Source organism: Nipponia nippon, unplaced genomic scaffold (assembly GCF_047370975.1).
Source record: "Nipponia nippon isolate SJK-2023a ecotype South Korea unplaced genomic scaffold, ASM4737097v1 scaffold_9, whole genome shotgun sequence".
NCBI lineage: Eukaryota > Metazoa > Chordata > Aves > Pelecaniformes > Threskiornithidae > Nipponia > Nipponia nippon.
Window position 1 is genome coordinate 22,958,694 of NW_028262413.1, and position 24,432 is coordinate 22,983,125.

The 24,432-nt window shown below is 42.2% G+C and overlaps 2 protein-coding genes across 5 annotated transcripts in view; one reads left to right on the forward strand and one right to left on the reverse strand.

Annotated features, from left to right (window-relative positions):
• EFCC1 (EF-hand and coiled-coil domain containing 1) overlaps positions 1-16,448 on the reverse strand; it is a 61,362-nt gene extending 44,914 nt beyond the window's left edge. The window contains exons 1-2 of one of the 4 annotated variants that reach the window (XM_087744747.1): positions 15,596-16,448; positions 13,799-14,205 (exon numbers count right to left, since the gene is read on the reverse strand). In XM_087744747.1, the coding sequence (XP_087600873.1) occupies positions 13,799-14,205; positions 15,596-16,294 (1,106 nt within the window). In that variant the 5' untranslated portion in view covers positions 16,295-16,448. The remainder of the gene's footprint in view (positions 1-13,798; positions 14,206-15,595) is intronic. The other 3 variants (XM_087744746.1, XM_087744744.1, XM_009476689.2) reach the window with 3 other exon arrangements.
• CFAP92 (cilia and flagella associated protein 92 (putative)) overlaps positions 16,011-24,432 on the forward strand; it is a 35,338-nt gene continuing 26,916 nt past the window's right edge. The window contains 2 exon segments of the mRNA XM_087744757.1: positions 16,011-16,150; positions 23,981-24,286. The gene's annotated coding sequence lies outside the window, so the exon portion shown is untranslated.

Genomic DNA, 24,432 nt, shown 5'->3' on the forward strand with positions numbered 1-24,432 from the left:
AGGGGGTCTGTCTTCCCACCATGGCCGTTCAAGCACCAGCCTCTGTCATAATGAAATCAAGGAAACCAACAGCTGAGTGTTGTCTGCTGCCTTCGGATGGGCCGCCTTTTTACTGCTCTCAACAGCCTCTTGTTTTGTTTTGCACAAACTATGCAGTTTCATCATTCATTCTGACTGATTTAAGCTTCCATTCCCTGGGTCAAAAAAAGGCTGGCAAGGGAGGAAGGATGAAAGAAGGTGATGCTTTGACAGCTCCTTTTTCACGGTAATGAGCAGAACTGCTCTTTCTTTCCCTGCTCCTGTTCACCATGGCCTTTTCTTTCTTTATAGAGCCACACGAAGGGAAGAAATTGCCAGTTCAGCTTTGCCTACCAGGGACTGACTAGACAAACTGGAGGGCTCTGGGTGTCTTTTGTGGGCTCTGCCTATGGAGTCATTGCTTTGTTTAGGGGTTATTTTCCGTTTGTTTACTGTATATAATGATAGGTAAATGCAGATTAATAGAATTAAAGGTTTGACTTGAGTACATGAGGCAGTAAAGCATCAATTACTTCCTGTTGACTTCTGTGCCGTGCGTTATGCTCGTTCATGAAACAGAGCTCTGTTAATTTAGCTAGTCCATGGGAGCCTGCTGGCCACAGAAAAGCTCACTTAGCTTGGAAGAGGAAGAAATAATTGCTACCTTTCCAGCATTAATAATCTTCTGTTCGAAAAAGAATATAATTTAATAAAGAGGTAATTTAGATTATAAGTAACCTGTATCCTAACTAGAAGAAAAGACTTGTTTGATGCAAGACAGTGCTGTTTGCAGAAACAGAGCCTTAACTGATAAGGTTGGAGAACTGCAATTTAAGTATAAATGATTTTTAGTACTTCACAAGTGCCGATCCTTAGGGATTGACAGTTTCTCTGATTTATATAAAGTACAGCTCTAAACACCTCAAAACTCTCAGGATTTTAGATCTTTAATCATGATTATTTGATGAGAATTCAGAGCTTAGATCATTCATATACTGCATAGTATGTACCTAAAAAGGTTTAAATTTATTTTTACTTTTTAAAGTTTCCTATCTTTAAATGCATTTGAAGATCATTCGGAAACTGTAAATCATGATGAACAAAACACCCCAAACCAAAGAGAGCAAAGCAGGCAGGTAACAACAGGAGAGGAAGAAAAATATTGGCAGCACAAAAATAGACCCAGTATATAATTCTGCTGTATAGAGATTAATCATAACTTTTTTGACAGATACCAACGCCCTGGCTACACTGAAAGGTCTTTCATTCAAAGTCAGTGCATTCACCCAGGAATATCCTGCCAGTGGTGTTCATATTTCACAGCCAGAAGACTTCTCCTGCAAAATGAGTCACATCACAGCCAGGGCTCCAGCAGTACAGAGATACACAGTCTTTCTGACAATATAAGCTAAGAGCATTCTTTTTTTGGTTTTCTTATTCTTTTTCCTCTGCTAAAGGAATTGTCCATGGGGACTGTGGATAGTATTGGAAATTAAGCTGAGCTATATACATTCATTAATGGAAACACAGATTTTTCAGACTAAGGACCAGCTTCTCTCCTAACTTTTGCTTTTAGCTGCTCAATTTTTTTTTTTTTTTTCATTGAATTAGGAATCTGAGGAAAAAAATGTTTTGCATCTAAGGAAACTGCCTCTTCAACATGAAATGAAATATTTCATTTTGGTTTAATTTCTTTTTTATGTCTTAAAATGGAATTTTGAAATTTGATTTAGCTACACTGATACAAAGTCATTCAGAGAGGAAAAATCAAAACACTCCAGCAAGAAAACATCCAAATAAAAGACCACAATTTTTCTGCTTTTCCTTTTATTTTTGTCTATGTGAAATCTTGCCTGATGTAACCTAATTATTCAACTAGTTTAAACTGTTTCCAAACTATATTTTTGGAGGATGAACTATTCAGCCTCAGTACTTTTCCTGGGTCTAAATTAAATCAGATCAGTTGCTGTGAGTGGGAGTGGTCCATCTATTTACTTCATTCATGTCAGATCTGTCAGGCCACCAAATTAAACCACTATAAACAGCCCCCTTGATGTCTCTTTGTTCTGCAGTAGAGAATACCCGAGACCTGTGCTTTTAGGGGTATGCCTATGTTGTGCAGTGTAAAATCACTTGAACTAATTCCAAATAGCTGGTGTTTGTGCTGTGGCACTCAAGAGATGTGGGGTGCTCAGGATGTTGCGCTGATGCGGCTACACTACCCTCAGCTCCAGAGCGGGCTCACTGGGAGTCAACACATAATATATGTGTACCCCCAGTTTCATACATACTGTTAGAAATCCCACCTTTGGATATTTGCTGACACAGAGATGAGTAGGATAACTTACTTTTCTGCAATTTTCATATATGCATCAGCTTTGCTTTGATTGCTCATATTTCTGTTTGTGTAATTTTCTGCTAAGCAGAGTACTACTTAGACTTACCAGGTCCAGGAGTGTGTTTTCACTATACTCAGACAAACACTATAGAAAACACTATACTCAGAACTCAGCTTAAACCTGACAACGTTCTGCTTTAAACTTGGCTGACCTCACCATATGCAGTTCCAGATACTTTTATGTTATGTGAACTAATGCCAAGGACATGTGATGAGGTCAAGTACAGAGAATAAAAGCAGAGCAGATGTGCTGTCAGTACCAGATTTTTCAGTGTTATGATTAATGTGACATCATGAACCTTCCCTGAAACATTCTGCTGTGAAAAGAGACTTCACAAAACAAAGCACAGGGCCTGATTTTATTCTGTAGATTTATTGAATGGTTTGGGGTCTCTCCACTGTAATATGATTCCTAACACTTGGCACCTCTTTTCTTGAAATGGATGATGTGTGATGTAATGGCAATTAGTACTTGAAGCTCAGGTGCCCTTCAGAGAACATATTTTTCCACAAACAAGGAGGGACTGAAACACAGTCAATCACAGCCTCTACACCTTATTTTTCAAGTGCTTTTAAGAACGATGCTGCGAAGGCTTAAGTTACTTGTTATACAGAAGTAAATTTCTAAAGATGTCATGCTCAAAGCTTACATTTGACATTTACTGTCCAACCATTTTTTTTTTCATAAAGTACATTCTTATGTGAAATGGCATTGGTGAAGAGAATACAGTCAGCACCCTGTGATACAGATATCTGCAATAATGATCAAGCTTCATTCCATGCTTTACATTTTCAGTCTTTGAAGTTGAGCTGCAAATTTGTGATCCTCTAAGGACACACATATCTATTCATTTTTATCAGAATTTGCCAGATTTTCAGATGGGCATTATGAAAAGCTATAGAATTGCATAAAAATTCCTTTTTTCATAGATAAAGAATGGTCTCTGTAAATAACAATTCAAACCAGCCTCTTGATCTTACAACTTTCAGGTTGCTTCACTTGAGCACTCCGATAGGTTCCACATCTGGAATTGTGGAAATCTCTTCTCTATAACGGACTGAAGCAAATACTTTGACCAGCTGATCCTCTTGCCCTTCTTCTCCCCCTCCCCTCCCCACCCAAATCTCAGTCTGTGTTTGAGTTTCCAGTTTGGGATTACCTCAGAATGTGAAGCTGTAAGATCAGATGCATTTAATCAAAGTTTTACTTATAGTGCAGGACATTCTTTTCTAGCTTTTTTTCTAGTTTGAGGGCAGCATTTTTCTTAGGTTGTGACTGCAGTTTTTCTTAGGTTGTTTCAGTGGCTACAGTTCTGAATAGTCGAGATTCAGATTGCCAGGCAAATCTGGCAAATATAGGAAAATATGCTGAGTATCACAAAGAGAATAACCTAAGCCAAGCACTAGAGAGGCAAATATCAGTCTGGATTTTAATCACTCTGTGAAACAGGCAGATGAGATGCTGATAAAGTTGAAAAAATGTACTGTAGAATGAAGGGAAGAGAACAGTACAGTAAACATGGCCAGTGATTCAACAGGAATTCTGACTACAGTGAGAAGATGGGTAAACAGAACAAACTCCAGCAAATATTTGCAGTACGGCTAAATAACTGTCTCGAGTAATTGAAAATACAGAAATTGCCGATATTGTATTTCCTAACATCAGTGACATTTATTAGCTTATCCTCCAACCTGCTTAGAGTCTAGGCAGTTTTAAATACAGATTGACTATCTACCTCTATACGAGTATCCCTGGCAGTGTCCTAAGTGACGTGATGGTATTTAAAAACTTCTGATCTTGCCTGTGCTATCCTAAGGATGGGATTTAAGAACTTAGTTTGGCTGTGGGTTTGCATTATGGTAAGTTCCCAGTGAAGTCACGGAGTCAACTAATTTTACTTTCTAGATATTTCCCCAAGTCTCCAGACAATTTAGTATTTATATTACATAGAGGAGCTTTTTGAGAGTTAATGATGAAATAGAATGGTTGCCTGTGCATCTGTTGAAAGGCTAGATTAATTTCTTTCTCTGGATGGCTAACTCTAATAGACAACTGGTTGAAGAAAGCTGCTGAAACAGAACATATTTCTTGCAAATCAAAGGACAGATTTAAGTGGGCTGGTCCCTCTAGCATTTCCAGATTTCATGATTCCATGCTTTTTTCTGGTGCATAAATTAAAAAGGCTTTTTGTTCAGTTTTGTTTTGATTTTTTAAGCATAACATACACAAATTTCCCTTGAACTATTCTAGGGTGACTTCACTCATCTTGTTGTATCATTGTCAGTTTGGGGATGTATTCAAGAGATAAGGCCTCCTCCCCTCCAGATCATTAATCCTTCCATATTCTGAGAGCAGTCTATTTTAGCAGAACAAATCAGGTTAATCTGTTTGAAAACTTGGGTTGTTAGCATCTGTCTTACAAACTACCTTGTCTATTTTGTATCCTGAAGGAAAGTGAGATGAGGAGCAGAGAGTAAATAATTGCTTCTTATTGCTTTAGTAGAACTCCTCCTCTCCTCGTTTTCACGAAGTAATTTTCAAGATTTATGAAGAAAAGAAAAAATAAAATTTCTTCCCTTTTTATTCCTCCAGCAGAATAAAAAGCTTAAAAGAATGTGGAATTCTCTGCTTGTGCCAAAGTGTAGATGATCAGCAGTGTTTGATTTTTAAAGTAACTTACGTGAACTGACAACAAAAATGACATGCGCTAAACCCACTTGAGATACATTTCGTTGGTTTGTTTTAATTTTATCTCTGGAGGGGCTCAGTGGAGTCATCCAGTACTTTATACTACATGTGTGTTTAAGTACCTGACTGAATCACTTGTCAATCATAGAATCATTTAGGTTGGAAAAGACCTTTAAGATCATCGAGTCCAACCGTTAACCTAGCACTGCCAAGTCCACCACTAAACCATGTCCACATCTACATGTCTTTGAAAATACCTCCAGGGATAGGGACCCAACCACTTCCCTGGGCAGTCTGTTCCAGTGCCTGACTACCCTTTCAGTGAAGGAATTTTTCCTAATATCCAACCTAAACCTGCCCTGGCACAACTTGAAGGCCATTTCCTCTTGTCCTATTGCTTGTTACTTGGGAGAAGAGAACAACCCCCACCTCGCTACAACCTCCTTTCAGGTAGTTGTGGAGAGCAATAAGGTCTCCCCTCAGCCTCCTCTTCTCCAGACTAAAAAACCCCAACTCCCTCAGCCGCTCCTCATAAGACTTGTGCTCTAGACCCTTCACCAGCTTCATTGCCCTTCTTTGGACACGCTCCGGCATCAAAATGACCTTCTTGTAGTGAGAGGCCCAGAACTGAACACAGTATTCGAGGTGCGGCCTCACCAGTGCCAATTACAGGAGGATGATCATTACCCTAATCCTGCTGGCCACACTATTTCTGATACAAGCCAGGATGCCATTGGCCTTCTTGGCCACCTGGGCACACTGCTGGCTCATGTTCAGGTGGCTGTCGACCAACACCCCCAGGTCCTTTTCTGCTGGGCAGCTCTCCAGCCACTCCTCCCCAAGCCTGTAACGTTGCATGGGGTTGTTGTGACCCAAGTGCGGGACTCGGCACTGAGCCTTGTTGAACCTTGTATGGTTGGCCTTGGCCAATCGATCCAGCCTGTCCAGGTCCCTCTGTAGAGCCTTCCTACCCTCCAGCAGATCAACACGCCCGCCCAGCTTGGTGTCATCTGCAAACTTACTGAGGGTGCACTCGATCCCCTCGTCCAGATCATTGATAAAGATATTAAACAGGACCGGCCCCAATACTGAGCCCTGGGGAACACCACTTGTCACTGGCTGCCAACTGGATTTAACTCCGTTCACCACAACTCTTTGGGCCTGGCTATCCAGCCAGTTGTTTACCCAGAGAAGAGTATACTCATCCAAGCCCTGAGCAGCCAGTTTCTCCAATGCTCTGGTCCTCTCAGGATCTCACCCCTGGTGTTTTTGCTTCAGATTTTTGTCAATATCTTTGACATCCAGGGAGGTAAACATAGAAGCCCCATGTTTAAGCCACAGGTTACACTTTGAGGTTATATATTACTACTTTGTCTTACAGAAGTGACATGAAGAAAAAGTAAATTTTTAAAATACTGCTAGCTCTTCAAAGCATCTATAGGGGAGGTTTGGCAAACTTCCATTCAGTAAAAGATTTATTGCCTAGTTATGTTCTCGTTACTCCTGTAACAAAGGCATGCTGCTAATGAATTCAACAGGTGTGATCACACAAGGGTATGAGCAGAGAGTGGCACGAGAGCAGTCACACAGAGACCTTCTAGTGAGGCGGGGAAAACTGGAGCTCTCCAGCAAGCATCCTTTCCTGCAGGTGCTTTTTTGCATAGAAGCAGCTACAAACTTGTCAGGTTTGCTTAAGAAACAAATGAGAGGCCAGGTGCGTGACTGTGTAGGCAACACGTAACGGTCCCCCTGGCTCCCCAGTGAGGTCCGTAATGAGCTGTAACACTTTGTGACGGGAGGCTACAAACTCTTGGCTTACAGACGTGTTTTTCTTGGTAATAAATAATTGTTCTTTTTATGCAGCTCTCCTACACTGATGTTAGCTGGCTTTTAGGTCAAGAGAGATGCATAGATCCCAGCCTTGTCAAGCTGATAACTCCATTCCCAGAATAACCCCAATGCACTGAGCCTTCTGTGCTTGTATCTGCATGCAGTGGGATCTGAAGTGTCAGGATCTGTCGGACGGACAATATCAAGGTTAATGCAATTCTAAGGTCTATAAATTGAGCACAACAGCAGGACACGGCAGTGATGTCCTGTCACCAGCCAGCTAGGCCCACCAGGCAGAAGGTACCTAGGAAGCCTTTATGGCAGCAAGTGACATACTACTAGTATTTGATATAGAAAGGTGCTGTACAGGAGCTCACCCAAGTAATCCAGAGGGTTGCAACTGAGGGCTATTTATGAGCTAGGACCATTTCTGTTTGATTTTGGTTCTTGCAATGACAGCAAGTGACTTTGTTCTGGGAGGCGTGCTTTCAAAGTGGCGTAGCCTCTGATAGGGAGTCCGGTCTTATGAACTGGGGTGTGTGTGTGTGTGTGTAGGTTTTTCTTTCAAATTAAAGTTATCTTTGTGTATGAAATTAATCTTTGATTTTTGCTGGCGTAAGACAAGATAGATAATATGCTGCATCACCTAGAAAGTTTGGGCAGTAAAAGGTGTCCATTTCTGGGGGGAAAGACCATAAAGCCAGAGCAGTGTGATATAGCTTTTCAGGGCAGCCAGATGAGGGAGGGAGGGAGGCGCACAGCTGTCACCGGGGGGGTGCACCAAGCTGCTTGCTGAATTTCCAGGCACTCATTCAAGGGAGAGTAGCTGCAGAAACACCGACTGCACACCTTCTGGGGGAAAAAATAATCTCTCTGGTATAGCAGGGGTTAGCATGATTCAAATTATGCACAGAAGGGCAGGAGATGGCTTTAAAAGGCAGCCGCATGTGTCAGATACTGTGTATGAGATGACAAAACTAACTCCTTTGGCTTGAACTATCTTTTTGTTACTGCTGACTACAGCAGGGCTTGTAGCACACTTGAATCTCTCCGTCCCCAGGAAGGTATGTGTGATGGGGTCTGCTAAGTGACAGCTACAGCGCGTTCAACAAATGGTGCCTCTGCAGAGCTGTGGGAGGAAGCCTGGGACATGGCGAAAACACGTCCACCCCAGTGAATGGGCAGTGTCCATATGTGTGGCATTGCTATTGTGCTCACAGTGATTTACTCCCAACACAGCAAATAAGGCAAGCCAGATGAAAAGGAGGATTTAGGGAGAAACGAGGGGAAGTCTCCCAAGCATAAACACTGTGTAACTAAGAGCCCAGCACTGAAAAGGCCAGAGAACTGGCTACATTTCCAATGTCAGAATTAGCACCTAAGTACAAGCTTCCTTGGGGATAAATGCACTTGCATTAATTTGAATGGATTTGAAGTAAAGGTTTTGCTATTATTATGGGAAGCAAGTCTTATTAATGTTAAAAAGAACTGAAAGAATCTTCTTATATTTGAAATAGAACTAGCCCTTCCATAGAAAGAGATGCTATACATTTTCTTCAATGTCAAGTTAATGTATTCAAATTGCTCTGTACAATTCTCCCTACCATATATAACAATACCTTCCATTATCCCTTTTTGTGAAATCAAAATGTTCCTTTAAAGTGTTTCAAATGAGTAGTAATCTGATTTGCTTGTTTAGCTCATGATTATTCTATGACTAGAAACACGAAAGTATTCTAAGCTTCGTATGATGGGAACATATTCACCTATTACTGTTAACTTCTTGAAAAACTTAAAAGTTCTGTGGTTTTTGGCAGACTTCTATGTAATATATAACTTCTTACAGTCTTAAGTAGAAGAAAATACCAGGTACAAGCAGAATTAGAAAATAAAATGAGATGACATCAGTTCATCCAGAACAATCTGCTTGAGTGCTCTTGCAGATGAGGCTCTGCAAAGTAACATTTTATTTTACCCTCCGTGAGCTCAGTTCCCTGACTGTCATTGTTCTTACTGACTGCCATCAGTCACTGCTCCCTGCCTGTTGTTGCTCTAGTCCAAGGACGTACTTATCATCTGCAGTTCTATCCAGTCTTTTCTGTAGTCCAGCACATACACACCCACGGTCTCCCTTCAAATTCTGTGCCATCTGAAATAAATTGCCAAGGTGCCCTTCACCTTACAACCAGCAAGTAGGTGATATTGATGACAGTAGACAAGCAGAAAGTTGTCCAGATTTTCTTTATTTAATGTCTAATTTTTTAAATAGAAGAACAGTTCTAGAATGCCTAAATAGAAAACATGCATTATCATTCAGATTGGAAATAACCTACTATATACAACTTCTTTTGTGGATTAGTGTTTCCTTCCTAGGGCTTTTGTTTCTTCACCTAACAGAGCTGACTCTGTATCAGTTAGGAATATTTCCATATTCCTCTCCTGTTCTTGGATTATTGATTTGGATCTGTTTGGTCCATCTCGTTATATTTTACAGAGTAAATGTTAACCTGAGAAATTATTTAAAAGATCAGGACACTGCCTCCTAAAAGAAAAGAAAAATTTAACTACTTCTGATATAGGATAACCTAAAGCATAACTTTTTAGAAAAATTAACACTGGTGACTTTATGAAAGAAATAAATGGGGGAAGTTATGCTAGAGGCCTCCACCTTCATATTTATAAGAGAACATGAGGGGATGAAACAAACCTCTGCATTCCATGCACAAAGGATTCCTACTCATTAACACATATAAATGCTGATGGATAATTAAGTAATTTGGGAGACAGACCATGCATATGGGAAGCATTTTTGGTATTTTATGACCCCTTCCACTGACCTATGTAATTACTGTGCTGCTGGCTAACACAGCAACATAAAACCTCTGTGAACATCTCCATTATGAAGTCTGTTTCAATTCTAAATGACCTTTCTTTTTATTTTTTACAGTGGGATCAAAAAAGGTTGTTAAATTCTATTATTCCCTCCAATGCTATTGAAGAGAAAAAAATCTGTAAGCTTTTTTAAGTAATCAATTTCTAAGCCACCTCCAATGTAATATAGAAACAGAACCAGCTTATATTTGGCAAGAACAATTCACATCAAACCAATCTAATTTCCTTCTCTGACAGGGACAATGGCTGAATGGATAAAGAGAAGCAGTAGATGTGACATTTATATCATAGTAACATTTTTATATGTGGCATCCTTATAAACAATACTTATAAATCATAGGACTATATTAGAATACATGGATGGTGTGACCTTGGGCTGGAGCAAAACTTATTAAAAAAAATTAGTACATCAAGTGGAGGTCACCAGAATCTGTCCTGGGACCTAGCCAGTATGTTCATTTAGGCTTCCAGCTGTTGAAAGAGAAATTACAAATGTGCAATTGACACCAAGCTGGGAGGGAAGGACAGCAATTTGAAGGTTAGTCCTAATATCATCTTGAGAAACTGGAAGAGTAGTCCAAAAATCCAAAAGCTGAGCTTCAGTAATAACAAATGGAAAGTCCTATACTTAGGAAAATGAAATCAAGTGCACCAGTATAAAATGAGAATAACTCTCTGGGCAGCACTGCATAAAAAATGGGGCTTGCATAACTTCGTAAACTCTTCCCTATACTGACATTATGAATTACGCATTTTTGATATAATAGCAATGATAAAGCATACAATTTCTTGTGACGTCTTTTTCCTCAGAAATGAATTTAACTCATGCTTTTCAGTAAGGAATTTCTTGAAATTTACCTTTAAAGTATCTGAGCTGACTCATTAAATTGACAGGGATTAAAAAATAAAAAATAGTACAAAATTCTAATGGTGGAGAAAATAGGGAACCAAAACCTGACGCATGCATCCAGTGTAGGAAGAATAGGGTGTGCACCTTGAGACAAGAAGTATCTATAAACTATTTGGTCAACTAGGTTGGCTTCAGAACCTAATAACGTGATAGGGACATTTCAAACCCTGATACAGGAACCTGGGTACTCAGAAAAAGTTCATGTTTAAGTCATGCAAACTTCAGTTAGCAAACTTTTACCAAAGATGTTGACAGCAACATTTTGCATTAAATTTGCAGGAATATGAATCTGTGGGCAGAAAAGGCAATTGTAATTAGGTACCGTAATTGAGGAAAACATTTAATCACTTGCAGGTACTTAAACGCTTTCCTGAATAGATGCAAACTATGTTGTTTCCTGAGTTAGGGATTATAATTTAAGGTAATTGTTGTGATTCCAGGCCTAACTGATAGCAAGTTGGTGTAAGATGAAGGTCTAGAAGTGGGATTTAGATGCTTAAAGAGCTTTAAAAATCTGAACCTAAAAGAAGAAAGCATTTTCTTCCTTACTTTAGAAATCCAAAAGTATAAATAGGAGCAGCATAAAAAACTCATAGAGCAGTCCCATTATTGAATATTGTCCTCTCTGGAAGAAATTAGACTTTGGCTGAAGTAAAACAGTGGCCTACCAAGCCAGTTAAAGTGAATTCTCAGGAGACAAATCCGCAACCTTAAATGCCTTCTGCAGTATACTCAAATCCCTACCCATTTCTTTCTACTGCCACCTTGCAGCATTAATTCTTGCCAAACCTAGATCCTGCTTACATGCTTACAAACTTTTTGTGGTACTTGGAAATGGAGAAAACTGCTCACTGGAGTACTAACTTAAATACATACTGACTTAAATAGCATTACAAGTAATACACTTGCCAATTGACTGAGAAACCTGCAGGATATAACAGCTGTCCCTCCATCTCTACGCTGTGGCCAAGTCATCATCTTTCCCTCAACATGTACTTCGTACAACCTCACCCAAGCTATGCCCATGGGTTTTGGACTTCTGCACAACAGGAGAAGAAGACTTTCTATGAGCAGAAGAAGTTTCTGCCATCTGTAGCACAAGTGTAAGCAAGTAAAGTGAGTGGGACAAGCTATGATGCCAACGACTGCATAGGGAAAAGAGAGCCATGCTAGTGTTAAGCTTTTTCATCACAGTAACACAGAGCTCTGCACTGCTTAACTTACCTATTTTCTGCCAGTTTGGGCACCTCTGTGCTACACTGTGGAATATGTGGAATTATGGTATTCCACATACTGCAGAACTGTGGAACATGACCACAGGCATGCAAGTCACAATAGTCATTAAGGAGCTCTGCTGTTAAACTGTTTAAGCCAAGAGCTGTATTACATGGACAGGGAGATGGAAGTGCTTTACGGCTAACATAGAATCAAGACCCATTACAGGGTCTTGCATGTGGAAGCTGGTCTGGTCCTGCGCTAAATGTGCCGTGGAGCTAAAAAAGGAGTGTTGTTTCCAAATGGTCAGTCTAGCACCATTCCTGAGCTTTACACTCACTTTAAATTAGCATGCAATTTTAAAATAAATATTACAGATTTTCTTACAAAGAACATATAATTACATTTTTAAATTCACCCTATTTGTTTTGATGTAACCCATAAAAGTTCCTGGTCCGCAAGGCCCAGTTGACATTTCTTATTGTCTTTAACTAGTTCATCTCTGTCTGCTTAAAGGTGATTTTTTTTTATGCTTCATCATACTTTGAAAAAGCAATTCTGCAGGACAAGAACTCATCTTAAGTCTTTGGTGCTCATGCCAAGGAGACCTCGATAGCCTAGACAAGTAGTGTGATCCATCTCAGCACTAAGAGTTGTATCATTCATCCAGATATCCCTGTAAATGACAATCATCTTGGACATCATGTGCCCTCACAATGTTTTTAAAATCCTATAGATGTTTAAATAAATGCTTTTTGCTTTTCTCTTCTGCACCACACAGATATTAATGTACACAATGCTTAGAGAAAGACACCGGATAAAATGATTATTTTAGAATTTCCTCACTTCATAAAACAGTACAATAGCTATGATGCTACAAATAACTCCCTATGAATTCTTCTTATAAGCAAACAGAGGAAGTATACATTTAGGAAGAGACAAGGAGTTCAGAATAGACAATATATTCAAATGCTAGTTTTAGTACAGTTAGGAAAAAAATATTAAATATTAGCTTCACTTTGAGTCAGTAAAAATATAAACAACATTTCACTCCATAGGTCAGTTTGAAACTTGGGCAGAATTGCCTGGCACTTAGTAACCACCAGTCAGTCCAAGTTTTGTCTGAGATAAGAAGCAACAAAGGCAGCGAGCTATTAAATTTGTGACCAACTTTCTGAGTTTTGGAAACTGATTTATTTATGCTATTATGAAAGTGGGGTTTAGTTGGATGGCGTATTTTTTGTTTGAGACTCCCACTATATTATTGTGTGGTTTTAGGAAAGTGTTTTTTAACTTTTCTCTTCTGGAGTATTACATATTCTGTCAGTGAAGAAGTGATAAAGTCACAGCAGAGTAGTTTAAAACTGCTGACCAGAAGTTGGCCTTGTGTGTTTTTCTCCAATTTGTACGACAAGTTGAACAGCTTTTGTAAGAAATGGAGTATCAGCCATCTGATTACAGCTGGCTCTGTATGTGTGACTTAACTGGCAGGAAATGTCTGAATTGATATTAGTTAGTTAAGGTGAAAAAATAAGCGTGTTGGAAATGGATTCTGAAAGACTGTCAGCAATCTCTTTTGAGGCTTTCTTGAAGTATTACTACGTTGTGTCCAGTTGCTGTGTGTTTGAGAAGTAAGTTCAGCTCTCTGTAGATCAAGCATCCTTATTTTGGCCTGCCTCCCACTGAACAGGCCCAGTTCTGTTATGGATCCCTACCAAGAAAATTGATAAGTAGCTTCTAATTTCCCTCTGGCGACATTTTAGAAGATGTATTTGGAGACATTTAATAAGCTACAACCACAAAATACTGTGATTTTATAGGCATTTTTTGACGGACTCAAACTTACCTATAGTGCTGCAGTTCCGATTCTAGCTGCTGAATGTACATTTGCAGATGTGGCACTTCATTAGCTTTCACTTCGAGCTCCTTCACTTTGCCAAGACTGTTAAGGACGGCGTGTCTCGCCTCTTCAACCTTCTTCCGCATTTCTGCTTGTTCTCTCTTCAGGTTACGGTTGCAGTCCTCCAGATTGACCAGAGCTTCCTGAGAGCTCTTCAGCTCTCTTTCCAACTCTTGATTGAACCTAATTGCTTCTTCAATTTGCCCATCCCTGGAGCTCCGGATGAGTTCCACTTCCTTCAGGACACTTTGAAGGCACTTGGTCTGGGAGTGGTTCTGCATTAACTGCCTCTTACTCCCTATAAAACAGGTCCCCTCTTCCTTATGGTTAGCATGGCTTTTCCGCAGTCCTACCTACAATGAACAGAGGCAGAAAGCAGGGAGAAATTAATGCGTTTTAAAGCAACTGAAGTTTTAATCAAGACTGAAAATGGCTGAATTGTTTTTTGTTGGTTTTTTTTTAATGACATATAGTTGATCAGCAACTACTTACCTTTGTGAAATACACAGACAAGGAAATAATCTCTGCAAAGTAGTTTTTAAGTATGTATCTATAAATTTAATTCTAAAACTACTCATTAAAGTAGAACATTAGGTTATTGCACAAGTTTCTATATAGCTTTAATGTCACTACTTTAGTCTGTCCTCAAAAGGCGAGTAGTATTCTGAAAAAAGTATTTCCAGTTATGTTTTTTAAGTCGTGTTCAGCAGAAGTGAACAGAGGGCAGCTGCTGGTGTTCTGGACCTCCAGTCTTTGTCCTTCTTCTCATTCTTTGTGGGGCCTCTGACTGATGACTTCGTGTTTGCTTCTGACTTCCTTTCACCTTTCAAATGAAAATGGTGAAAGTGGCTTTCACCTGCCATGCTGCACATCGTGAAGGTGGACAGCCAGCTAATGCCAAATGGAAGTGTTATGCATGGAGCAGAGTTCTGTCAGCGTTGTGTTAGAATTAAATCCAGCCTGATCAGACCCGCCTGAACAACCGGTGAACTCAGCCCTTCAGTGCTTTGCCTGTTCTATGCTATTTCATGCCAGAGTAATTTAACTGCTGTTATGTATGTACGTGTTTCGCTTCAGCCAATACAGCAGAAACAGAAACCAGCCTCAGAATTAATGGGGCTCTGCAGAGGAGCCAGAGACTATTCATCAACCCGTTTGCAGAACTGGCTCCAGCTCTGAACTCTCATGATCACCCTCTGAAGAAAACACACTTCCAGTGTTTCTGACGTTAGAATGTTTCTACATTCATGACTGAGTAATTGCATGTGCTTGTGCAGGTAAGGATCCAAAAGTTCTTTCTTACTTTGGAAAAAAACCCAAAAATGCAATAGTGCATAACTGGCATATAGCTGACTGCATGTGCAATAGAAAAAGCAGCATTATACATTTAGGTCTGTTAAACTGACATCTACTATTTTAGCAGGGTGGTTTTCAGTGCATCCCTTAAATGTATATAATGTCACACTGGTGAAAATACAACATTTCTTCTTAAAGACTCTATGTAACTCTACTAACTTTGCCAAAAATTTAATGCCGAAGCAAAAGAGCCGCCTAGGTCTATGCCATTCTTCTTTTATAGATCAGTCTGGGGCCGGAGAGGGTATTATCACCGGATTTTCTGAGAGCAGCATCCTTTCTAAACTACACGTTACTCAAGGATAACTTAGGCCGCAGCCACGAGCAGCAGGCAGGCTCCGAAGACCCGCTCAGAGGCCGCGGGGCGATGCCGGGCAGCGCACTCACCTGCAGGGCCAGGCAGCGGGCGTCGCTGCTCTGCAGGGCGGCCCGCATGTCCTCCACCAGCTCCCGCAGGCTGCCGTTCTCCTCCTCCAGCTTGGCGATGCGGTCCTCGGCCTGCTCCAGCGCCACGATCTCCTCGTAGCACTCCCGCGAGCAGGGCCCGGCCGGCCGCCGCCCCGCCGCCGGCGCCTCCCCCCCGCCGCCGCCGGGCCGCCCCGCCGCGCCGGGTCCGGCCGGCTCCCTGCGGCGGCGGCGGCGGGGGCTGCGCAGGCGGATCTGGGTCTCGATGTGCTCGCTCTCCCGGCCCAGCGGCAGGCGCGGCACGGCGCGGCGCGGCGCGCTGCCCGCCTTGGTGCTGAAGTAGCCGCAGAGGCGGGCGTGGAACTGGCGGAAGGTGAGCTCGGCCGAGAGGCCCTCCCACAGCCCCGCGCACTCCTCGGGGTCGGCCGCCGCCTCCGCCGCCTCCTCCAGCCCCAGCACCTGGCAGAGCGTCCGGAAGTCCTCGCCGGGGATCCTGCCCGCCCCGGCGCAGTCCAGGTGGTGGAAGATCTCCTGCAGGTACTGGTCCAGGCCGGTGGCCAGGACGACGATCTCGTTCTCCACGCCGCGGTCCAGCCCGTAGTGGTAGGCCAGGGCGCTCACCAGCCACTGCGTCCGCCGGGCCGGCCGCCCGTACGGGTCCCAGCCCTCAGGCGGCTCCATCGCGCCCGCCTGCCCCGCCGCGCTCCCCGACCATCCTGCGCCCGGGGCGGCCGCCCCGCCGGCTGCGCCCCCGCCCCGCCTCGCTGCCCGCCCCTCTCGGCCTCGGCGGCTGCGCCCGCGGGCGGGGCGGGACGGGGCGGTGGCCCCGGGGCGGAGAGGGGCTGCGAGGCCCCCGGCGGCAGGGTCTCTTTTCCCACCGGCCCCTTCCCGACACGGAACTTTAAGCTTCCCCCTCAGCGGCGGCGGCCCCCTGGCCCTGCGGGGTTCGCCGGTCAAGGCAGGCAGGTGCCACCCCGCTCCGTGCGTTTGTCAGGAAAAGGGTTTCGGCCAAGCCTGAGCTCGAAGTTTATTTCTAACTTCTTACCTACTCTCTGGTTCGTTTTTACCATCAGCAAAACGACAGCATGAGAATCCAGTTTGACAAGTAACGCTTGTGAACAAATGAGTGGTCCTGCTAAGTTAATGAAACTAACGTGCTTAAAAGTTGGTCATCTTTCTGTTCACTCAGGCTTTTTTACCTCTGTTGATGTGATGTCTTTATGGTATTGGAATGTATTTTGTAAGTTGTTGTCTGTGATAGAGATGAATAAATGTCAAACTGGTTCGAATGACTGAGCTTTCCAAAGCGGTGATTTTTGTCACTCTTTGGCTATGGGGTAGGACGTCTTTGAAAATTAGGTGTGATTCAAAAGGAGTACCCAGCCTTAACCAGTTAGTGCTTAAAAGCCTTTCCTGTGAACACTGGCTACCTTTCCTGCATTAGCAGCCCACCAATTTCAGACGGAGGCTGTGCGCAGCATCCGACCAATATTTGTTGAATGCAGCTACAGTCAGGGAGCAACAAGAGCAGGGCTGCTCCACCAGCAGGGATGTGCCATGAGCCAGAGGTGACCGTGGCGCCAGCTGTGCCCGAGGTCTGAACAAGGTGGCAAAGTTGGGGTGATGGTAACAGGCTCCATTAACAGCCCCAGACAAGGAAAGGTGGTGAACCAGGTCTGGGGTCCATCCAAGAAGTCCTGTCAAGAGCAGCAGCAGATAGGGCCAGACACAGGGCTGGTCAAAAGGCTGCAGTGCAGGTCCAAGGTCCATCCAGTAGCCTGGGCAAGGACCACATAGGTGCACCTACAGCATTGCTCAGGGAAGGACAGGGAGCTCAGCGCTGGGTGCAAATGGTGCTCTTGGGCAGGGGTGTGGGTGGGGGTCCCACCTGAGGTAAGGGCTGCTGGTGCGCTCAGGGCCCAGATGCTGCTTTTACTTCCCGCAGCTGAACAGGAATGTTGACGGACTTCTGTGTGTTGTGCCTCATCAAGAAAAAGCATCCTTCAGAAGACTTTTGACCTTCCCTTTACTAAAAATCAGATTTCTGATTATGTCTGTGGTGGACTGGCAGCGTACAAGGCTGTGTTGCTGAAGGTCTCCTTTTGGCTTTTATGTTAAAAGATCCAGGTTCCCCCAGGGTATTCAGTGCTCCACAGGATCAGCCTTCCTATTCTCAAGGGCTGAGTTTTATCTACCAGTGATCTTCTGTTTATTTATTATCCAAAATAGTAGCATATTTTCTAATTTTGCAGTCATTAGGAATCTCCTGTCCAGCTCATGGATTTATTTCTGTTTGGTTTGGTTTTGGTTTTGTCGGTTTTTTGTTTGTTTTGTTTTCTTTGAGGTATTCTTGTACGCTCTTAAAGAGTGTTTCTCCCATTTTCCTCTTGTTTGAAGTGATACATAACATGTAACATTTTTAATTGACTTGAGGAGTCTTTTTTCCATGGGTAATGTGTGTATATATTCCTTATTCACTCTCATAGCCCTGTATACCTATAAAACTTTAGCTTTTCTTAGTCTGATAATGTTATTAATGCAAGAAATTGACTTAGGGTCAAAATGTGCCTGTAATGCAGCAACAGAGACAGGAAAGACAAAAACATAAACCGTGAATGTTTTTAGCAGATACTATGTAAATCCACATCTGTTGTCCACAGACACCAAACTGACTGACCCCAAACACCAATTAAAGCATCAAGGCCCTGGAGTTAGACAATGCAACAGTCTAAACTTTGTGTTGTCTAGCTAGTTTCAATTGTAAAAATATTTATCAAGTGGAAATAATTGATTTAAAGGCTGACAGAATCTTTACCAGGCTATAAACCTGTCAGCGTAAATTGTACTTTAGCACCTACGGCTTCCAGTTGGGTTTCTTGGTGGTGTCTCTGGGTAGAAGAGAGGCATGCTGAGCAGCGCTGGGGAGCATTTGGGCCTCTGTTGGATTCCTCGTTGCCCATCTGCTGGGCTTCTGGTTTGAAAGAGTGAAGGACACAAACGGCATGACAAATCTTCGGCTTTCTGTGTTATCAGTGTAACAGGGAAATGAGAATGTCAGAATGATGTCAATTCACATTCGCCAAAGTTTCATCTCTGAAACAAAGCAGATACTTGATACCAGCCAAATACCCCAAACCTTTGGCCATTGACTTTTGTTTGATTTTTCAGGAAAAGCTCTGACTGCCGAGCAGTTGGGTTTTGCATCATGTTTTCTTAAAAAACAACCACCTGACGCAAGACTTTTAAACACTAGACAACTGCAAAAACAGTTGGACCAGAGAAATCTTAAGTGTCACTGTAGCTTCCCTGTGACGAGGGGGTTGGGTTTGGTAGAAGTGAACTTTCCTTTTGCAGCCTGCTCTTCTTTAGAACTAAACCATGCATTACTCCACCCTTAACCTTTTTTCCAGTGCAGTGCTTCTGATACCAGAGGTGCAGAAAAGCCTGTCACAGTGCAATTACAATGACTCTTTTATTTGCTCTCGACTATACTAAGACTAAGATTTTACTCCTGACCCAGACAAGGTTTTCCTATTCCTTGACTTATTCTCTAAACCTGCTCAGAGAGATGGCAATATTTTATTAAGTATTCAAGGACTTCTTCTTTACTAAGTTGATCCCAGTTCTGGTAGTGCACTCCAGCATGAAAGTATCTTGAAAGAGTCCCAACTGTAGAAAGAACTGATGGAAAAGCAGGATCTGAATGGAATGGCTGTTTCTACAGTGTGGTGGTAATAGTTGGAAATGAGAAGTACATTAAAATACTGCTTTTGAAATTACTTAACTGGATATTTTTATTTTAAGAGGTTAAAAAGTGCCACGATCAGACTTAAGCTTGCTTGCCAACATCATTGATGGAATACTGATTTAAATTGTATTAGGTAGCAGCGCGATTAGTTAAGACATGTAAACTAGCTTTATAGAAAAAAAAGGGTTTGAGCTTAAGTTAACTATAGTTTTATTTCACAGTTCATATGTGTTGCAGGACTGAGGATCAGCACAGTTTGCATTTATGTATGTCTGGCGTTCTGGGATATCAGTAGTCTGGTCTCATTTGCGTGGCGCGTTGTCATTCAGTACACAAAGCCAGCCAGAACTGCAGGGCTGCGGAAGATGCTCATCTTGCCAAAAGATCACTTCATTACAGTAAAAAAAAAATATTTTATTCCTTCCAGACTTTCTACTACCAAGGAGAAAAGTGAAAATGTAGTGCTAAGTACGTAAATTTTTTTTCCAAACCCTTTCCAACAAAGTCATACTGTGGTGTTACTGATACTTTAAAATTGTTGTTTATGAAGCAGTTGCTTTCATAAGGAACTTCAGAGATGAGTTAAAATAATATTTGTGGTGCAGTGTTGTTCTTGGCATGTTCTTGAGCTTACTTGCAACTCCAAAAATGTTGGGCATTGTCTTTTTGTTTGTTAGGTCCAGCGCATTGGGACAGCTCTGTGTGTACAGTAAGACAAAGAAGGAGAAATGTAACTGAACGTCCCTATCTGTCATGTAGTTCTGCTCCTGCCTGCAGCATGTTTTCATTTAGTGCTTACACAGACAGGATTTTAGATGTATGTATCCAGGGAGTGTGTAGGTAATTCTGATAAACTGTGCAAAAGGTTGTGAAGATGTTCTGCATGTTTAGCGACATGGAGAGCATATTGAGTGGACACAGGAAAGAGTTTCAGTAACTAATACAGGGCACCTTAGTAAGCTTCTGAATGTAAGGAAAATGTCTATGTTAAAAATGGACAAGAACTGGTGTCTGGAGCCTGTCTTGCTGTGGAGCTAATGGGAAACCTCTGGGGTTAACAGAAGACCTTACCTAACTGCAATTTGGTTTTTATCCTGAGTGATATTACTAATTACATTGTGGTCTTTCTCTTGGTATAAACTATTTAAAGGGAAGAAACGATGTGTTATGTAGTCTGCAGAGGAAACAGCTGCAGCTCTCTGAATAACCAGGTGTTGTATTTGACATTTCTTAGCTATTCAGCATCTGGAACAGTTTTAAGGATCTTCTACAGTAATTAGAAAAGAGAAATCTACTGCTTTCAACTTTTATTTAGTGGTGCTCATGGGGTAAATGTTTCTTTTTTATGAACAAATTTTAGAGTAAATGGAGAGGGAAAATTGGAAATTCAGAATAGTGTGAAACCAGAATTTGGCTTGTAGTGCTTCAGTCAATATTACTCCTGGCTTTCTGTTTCTCTAGCTGATAAGTTTGCCAGCAGTTCCTGTGTAGGCTGTAGGAAGCAGACGTGATCTGAGCCTCTGCTGCAATGTTTTCCTGTTAAGAGTGTGTATCTAAATTACTCCAGAAAAGTATTTTCTTTCTAAAACATTGATGCTGTCTTAATTTCTGCGGTAAATTAGACTGTAGATTCTCAGGATAAATGTGTATTATTTAGATGTAGCCTTTTTAGAGCCCCTTTTCTCCTGGATATTCCTAAATGCCAGAGATTACGAAGTCTTGTGTGTACAGGTGAGGGAATGGAGGTACAGTGACTGTAAGGAGCAGATGCAAGGAAGGTGATAGAAGCTTCAGCCTTGGTGTTAAGACCCATTTTGTGTCCGTCTGGCCATTCCCAAGTCATCTAGGACCTGGAATGCCTGGAAAATCAGAATCAGTTTCCTTATGGGTAAGTTGGACATCTTAGCGTACAGTCCCCCAAAATGGCATGCTGGACAGAGCGCTGCATGGAGTTAGATGATATAAAGAACATGGGTGTCCCCTATTGCTTGTTATTCTGAGGTTTTATGCGCTTTGCTGAGGATTCACAGCCCCGAGCCTTTGCCTGAGAGGAGTCATGAGTATGAGTTTCTGCCTGATGGTTTGGGCTCTCCCAGGAAGCGGGGGGGTGTGTCCTATTCACTGCTTGCTGACACTCTTCACACACTCTCAGTAAGCCACAGTAGATCTTTTCCTAGTGAGCTCAGCAAATCTTGAACTCCTTTTACAGTGGTACAGCTTCAGCAGAAATAGCAGAAAATGTCCCCTTGCTCTGCCTAACGTACAGCCCTGATGGTTAGCTAGGTCTCGCTCTTGGTGGTCAGAAGATGCAGGTGCAGCAAGGCCTCAGGGAAGGGAAGAAGTAGACATGGGTCTCCTGCCCGCAGGGTATGCGTGCAGGCTGTGGAACTGGTGGTCCTGAGAAAGGTATGATACACTGTCCACAGCCTTTTATTTCCTCTCAGTTGTGTTTAAAAAGGAAGTGTTGCAGTTTGGATGTAGCTCAGTTTGGTAGGTACTCAGCAGATATATCTACAGCACTTTTGAATTGAGGGCTGAAGTGGAAGACTGACATCTAGGATTTGGGTCTTGATCTAGCATAGGTGTGAAAGGAGCACCAAACTGTTGAATCGTTTTAAGATTTGGATCCTTCTGGGCTTTATGTGCTTTTCAGTTTCGTATGAAAAATCTAGGTGCTATCATTGGGTTTGTCTGAAAGAGATTTACCAAACCCCATGCATGAAGGCAGATAAAGGAATAGCATACAGGAATCTGTATATTTTTTCTCTCATAGCATACTCCCTGAAATGTCCAAGTTTTTATCCATCAGGAAAGTGTTTCATGACAATCATGTTTTATTCCATTGGCATTTTAATTTTCACTCAGCTGCTTTTTCTCAGACAATTGAGATGTCAGCCTGAGTTCCTAATGATGGGTTGTGAGACATAATCATGTGGGAAAACAAAGAGAATCAAAATCTGTGAAATGAATTGCCCCACCCTTTTTCACCCCTCTTGTGTGAAATATTGTCAAATTAAATGGACTAAAGTGGGCTTAAATACTCAGTTGTTCATGTGATGTGTGGTTTGTGCAAGAAGACAAAATATTTATTATTTGGTTTATAATTGTCAAACTAATCCTGTAAGGGTTTTGCTGCTAAGGAAGAGGGAAGTTGATATGTAAGTTGTGCATATATGGAATGTTAGTTATAGTTTAGGCAATTGGAGTCTCTGAAAAGGGAGCTGGTGAAGAATAACTAATGTGCCTGAATTCACACTACGGTTTGCTGCTCCGTGATTTGGTGTGTAGATAATACTGTGTTACTGTCTCCGAAAAACATATCTCTATTTGTTTCTGTCTGGTTTATTCTTATTTCTGCTGAGTCATTTGGATGGTCGTGCTCTTGAAATTACTGAAAAGTGAACATGCTTAGACATTTCTTTGATTTGTTAGCTGCATGCATAATTAATTACTTATTACCGATTGTAGACAATCCTTGTCTCATTCCTTTGCCCACTCTACCATAAATATCATCCATGTTCAAGACAATAACGACAAATTTATCCAGTGGGAAAAAAAATATTGCAAATGTTTGAAAGGGAATGTGATTGCATTTTGGGGGGGGGGTTAATTCTAGGTTTATGTGGTAATGCTTATTAAATTTTCAGATTCATAAAAGTACAGGTGTAATTTGAACAGCTGTTGCTTAGGCTGCAGATGGACCATCATGCAGCTGTCTATGCTGATGCAAGACATCATCCTGCTGCTGGGCAGTGGAGCTGCTGGTGCAAGGTCGCTGCTGTCGCCATCCTCGCACCCTCCTCCTTGCTGTGTCAGGTGTGGGTGGCACAGAGCTGGGCAGGGTGTGCAAGACGTGGAGGAAATTACTTCTCCATGGGTTTAGTTCAAGTGGGTAGCTCCCCGTATTTGTTACAATATGCAATCTATTCAGAAATGATAGAAATGGAGAAAAACATTTTAAAATGAAAGTAAGGTGTAAGCATGTTGGCAAGGAAAATCTGCAATGTTTGAAGCATGTGAAGAGTCAGCACTGAGAGGTGCAGATGCTCTGGCGAGATCTTTTCACTTAAATTTCTAGGGCAAACTACTCAAGTGGGATGCCACTGGAGTTAGCAGCTGCACACCAGCTTTTGGAACATCCATGTGCACTACAGCGTATTCAGCTTTAGTGCAGCTTTATAAAAAGCCAACTCCCCAATGTGAGAAGCCTGCTGTAAGGAGCTCCAGGCGGCAGCAGATCAGTGGCCAGCTCGCTGCTGTAGCGACAATCAGTCCGAGCACCAGGGGCAGCCGAAACCAGGACAAAAACTCAACTTTCCTCTGCAGTAGGCAAGAAACTGATAGTTTATAGCCTCAGATGACATCCCCCCTTTTCACTTTTTTGAGCATTGTGTTGCTGTTTGCTGAACGCATTGCTTCACTGTTACCCTGGCTTGTCGCTTGGAGACTTCTGTGTGGATTGTCCCTGCGCCCAAAAATTAATCTGTTGGGTACCTTGAAAGCATTTTTGAAATGGGAATTTTTGGACCTCCTCATGCTATCCTTCCTTGCTCCTGCTTTTGTTCTAGTAGGGATTTTTATTTCAGCACTAAAATAAAGCTGTTTGTCTTGTTCCATAGCCTTTGAGTCCGTTGTCTGACTGCACATCAAGAAGGCAAAGCAAAAGCATAAGAATTGAAAGGCACTGGAAGAAGAGGAGCTGGAGGATGATGATAAAGAAGAGATGACAGACTTGAACACAATCTGCTCTGAAAACACTTTTGAAACTGAAAACCTAGAGGTGTTTGGGGGTGGTGGACATCTGACCCCAGAGGGTGAAAACAGCAGGCTCCTCCTGTCTGAAAAAAATTGGGTAGAACTGGATGGCTCCCGTACTGTGACCTGCGCATTCACAGTCTCACTACCTGTCCCTGTACTGCCTACAGGTAAGTACCTGACACAGGTAAATAATGAAAATAAAGTTAATTTTTTGGCATATATACTCAACTTGGCTAATTATGATTTTAAAGGTGGTATTGTCATTTTAGGAGAAGGTAGCAGCTGTTCAACAGATGAGATATGATTCTCCTGT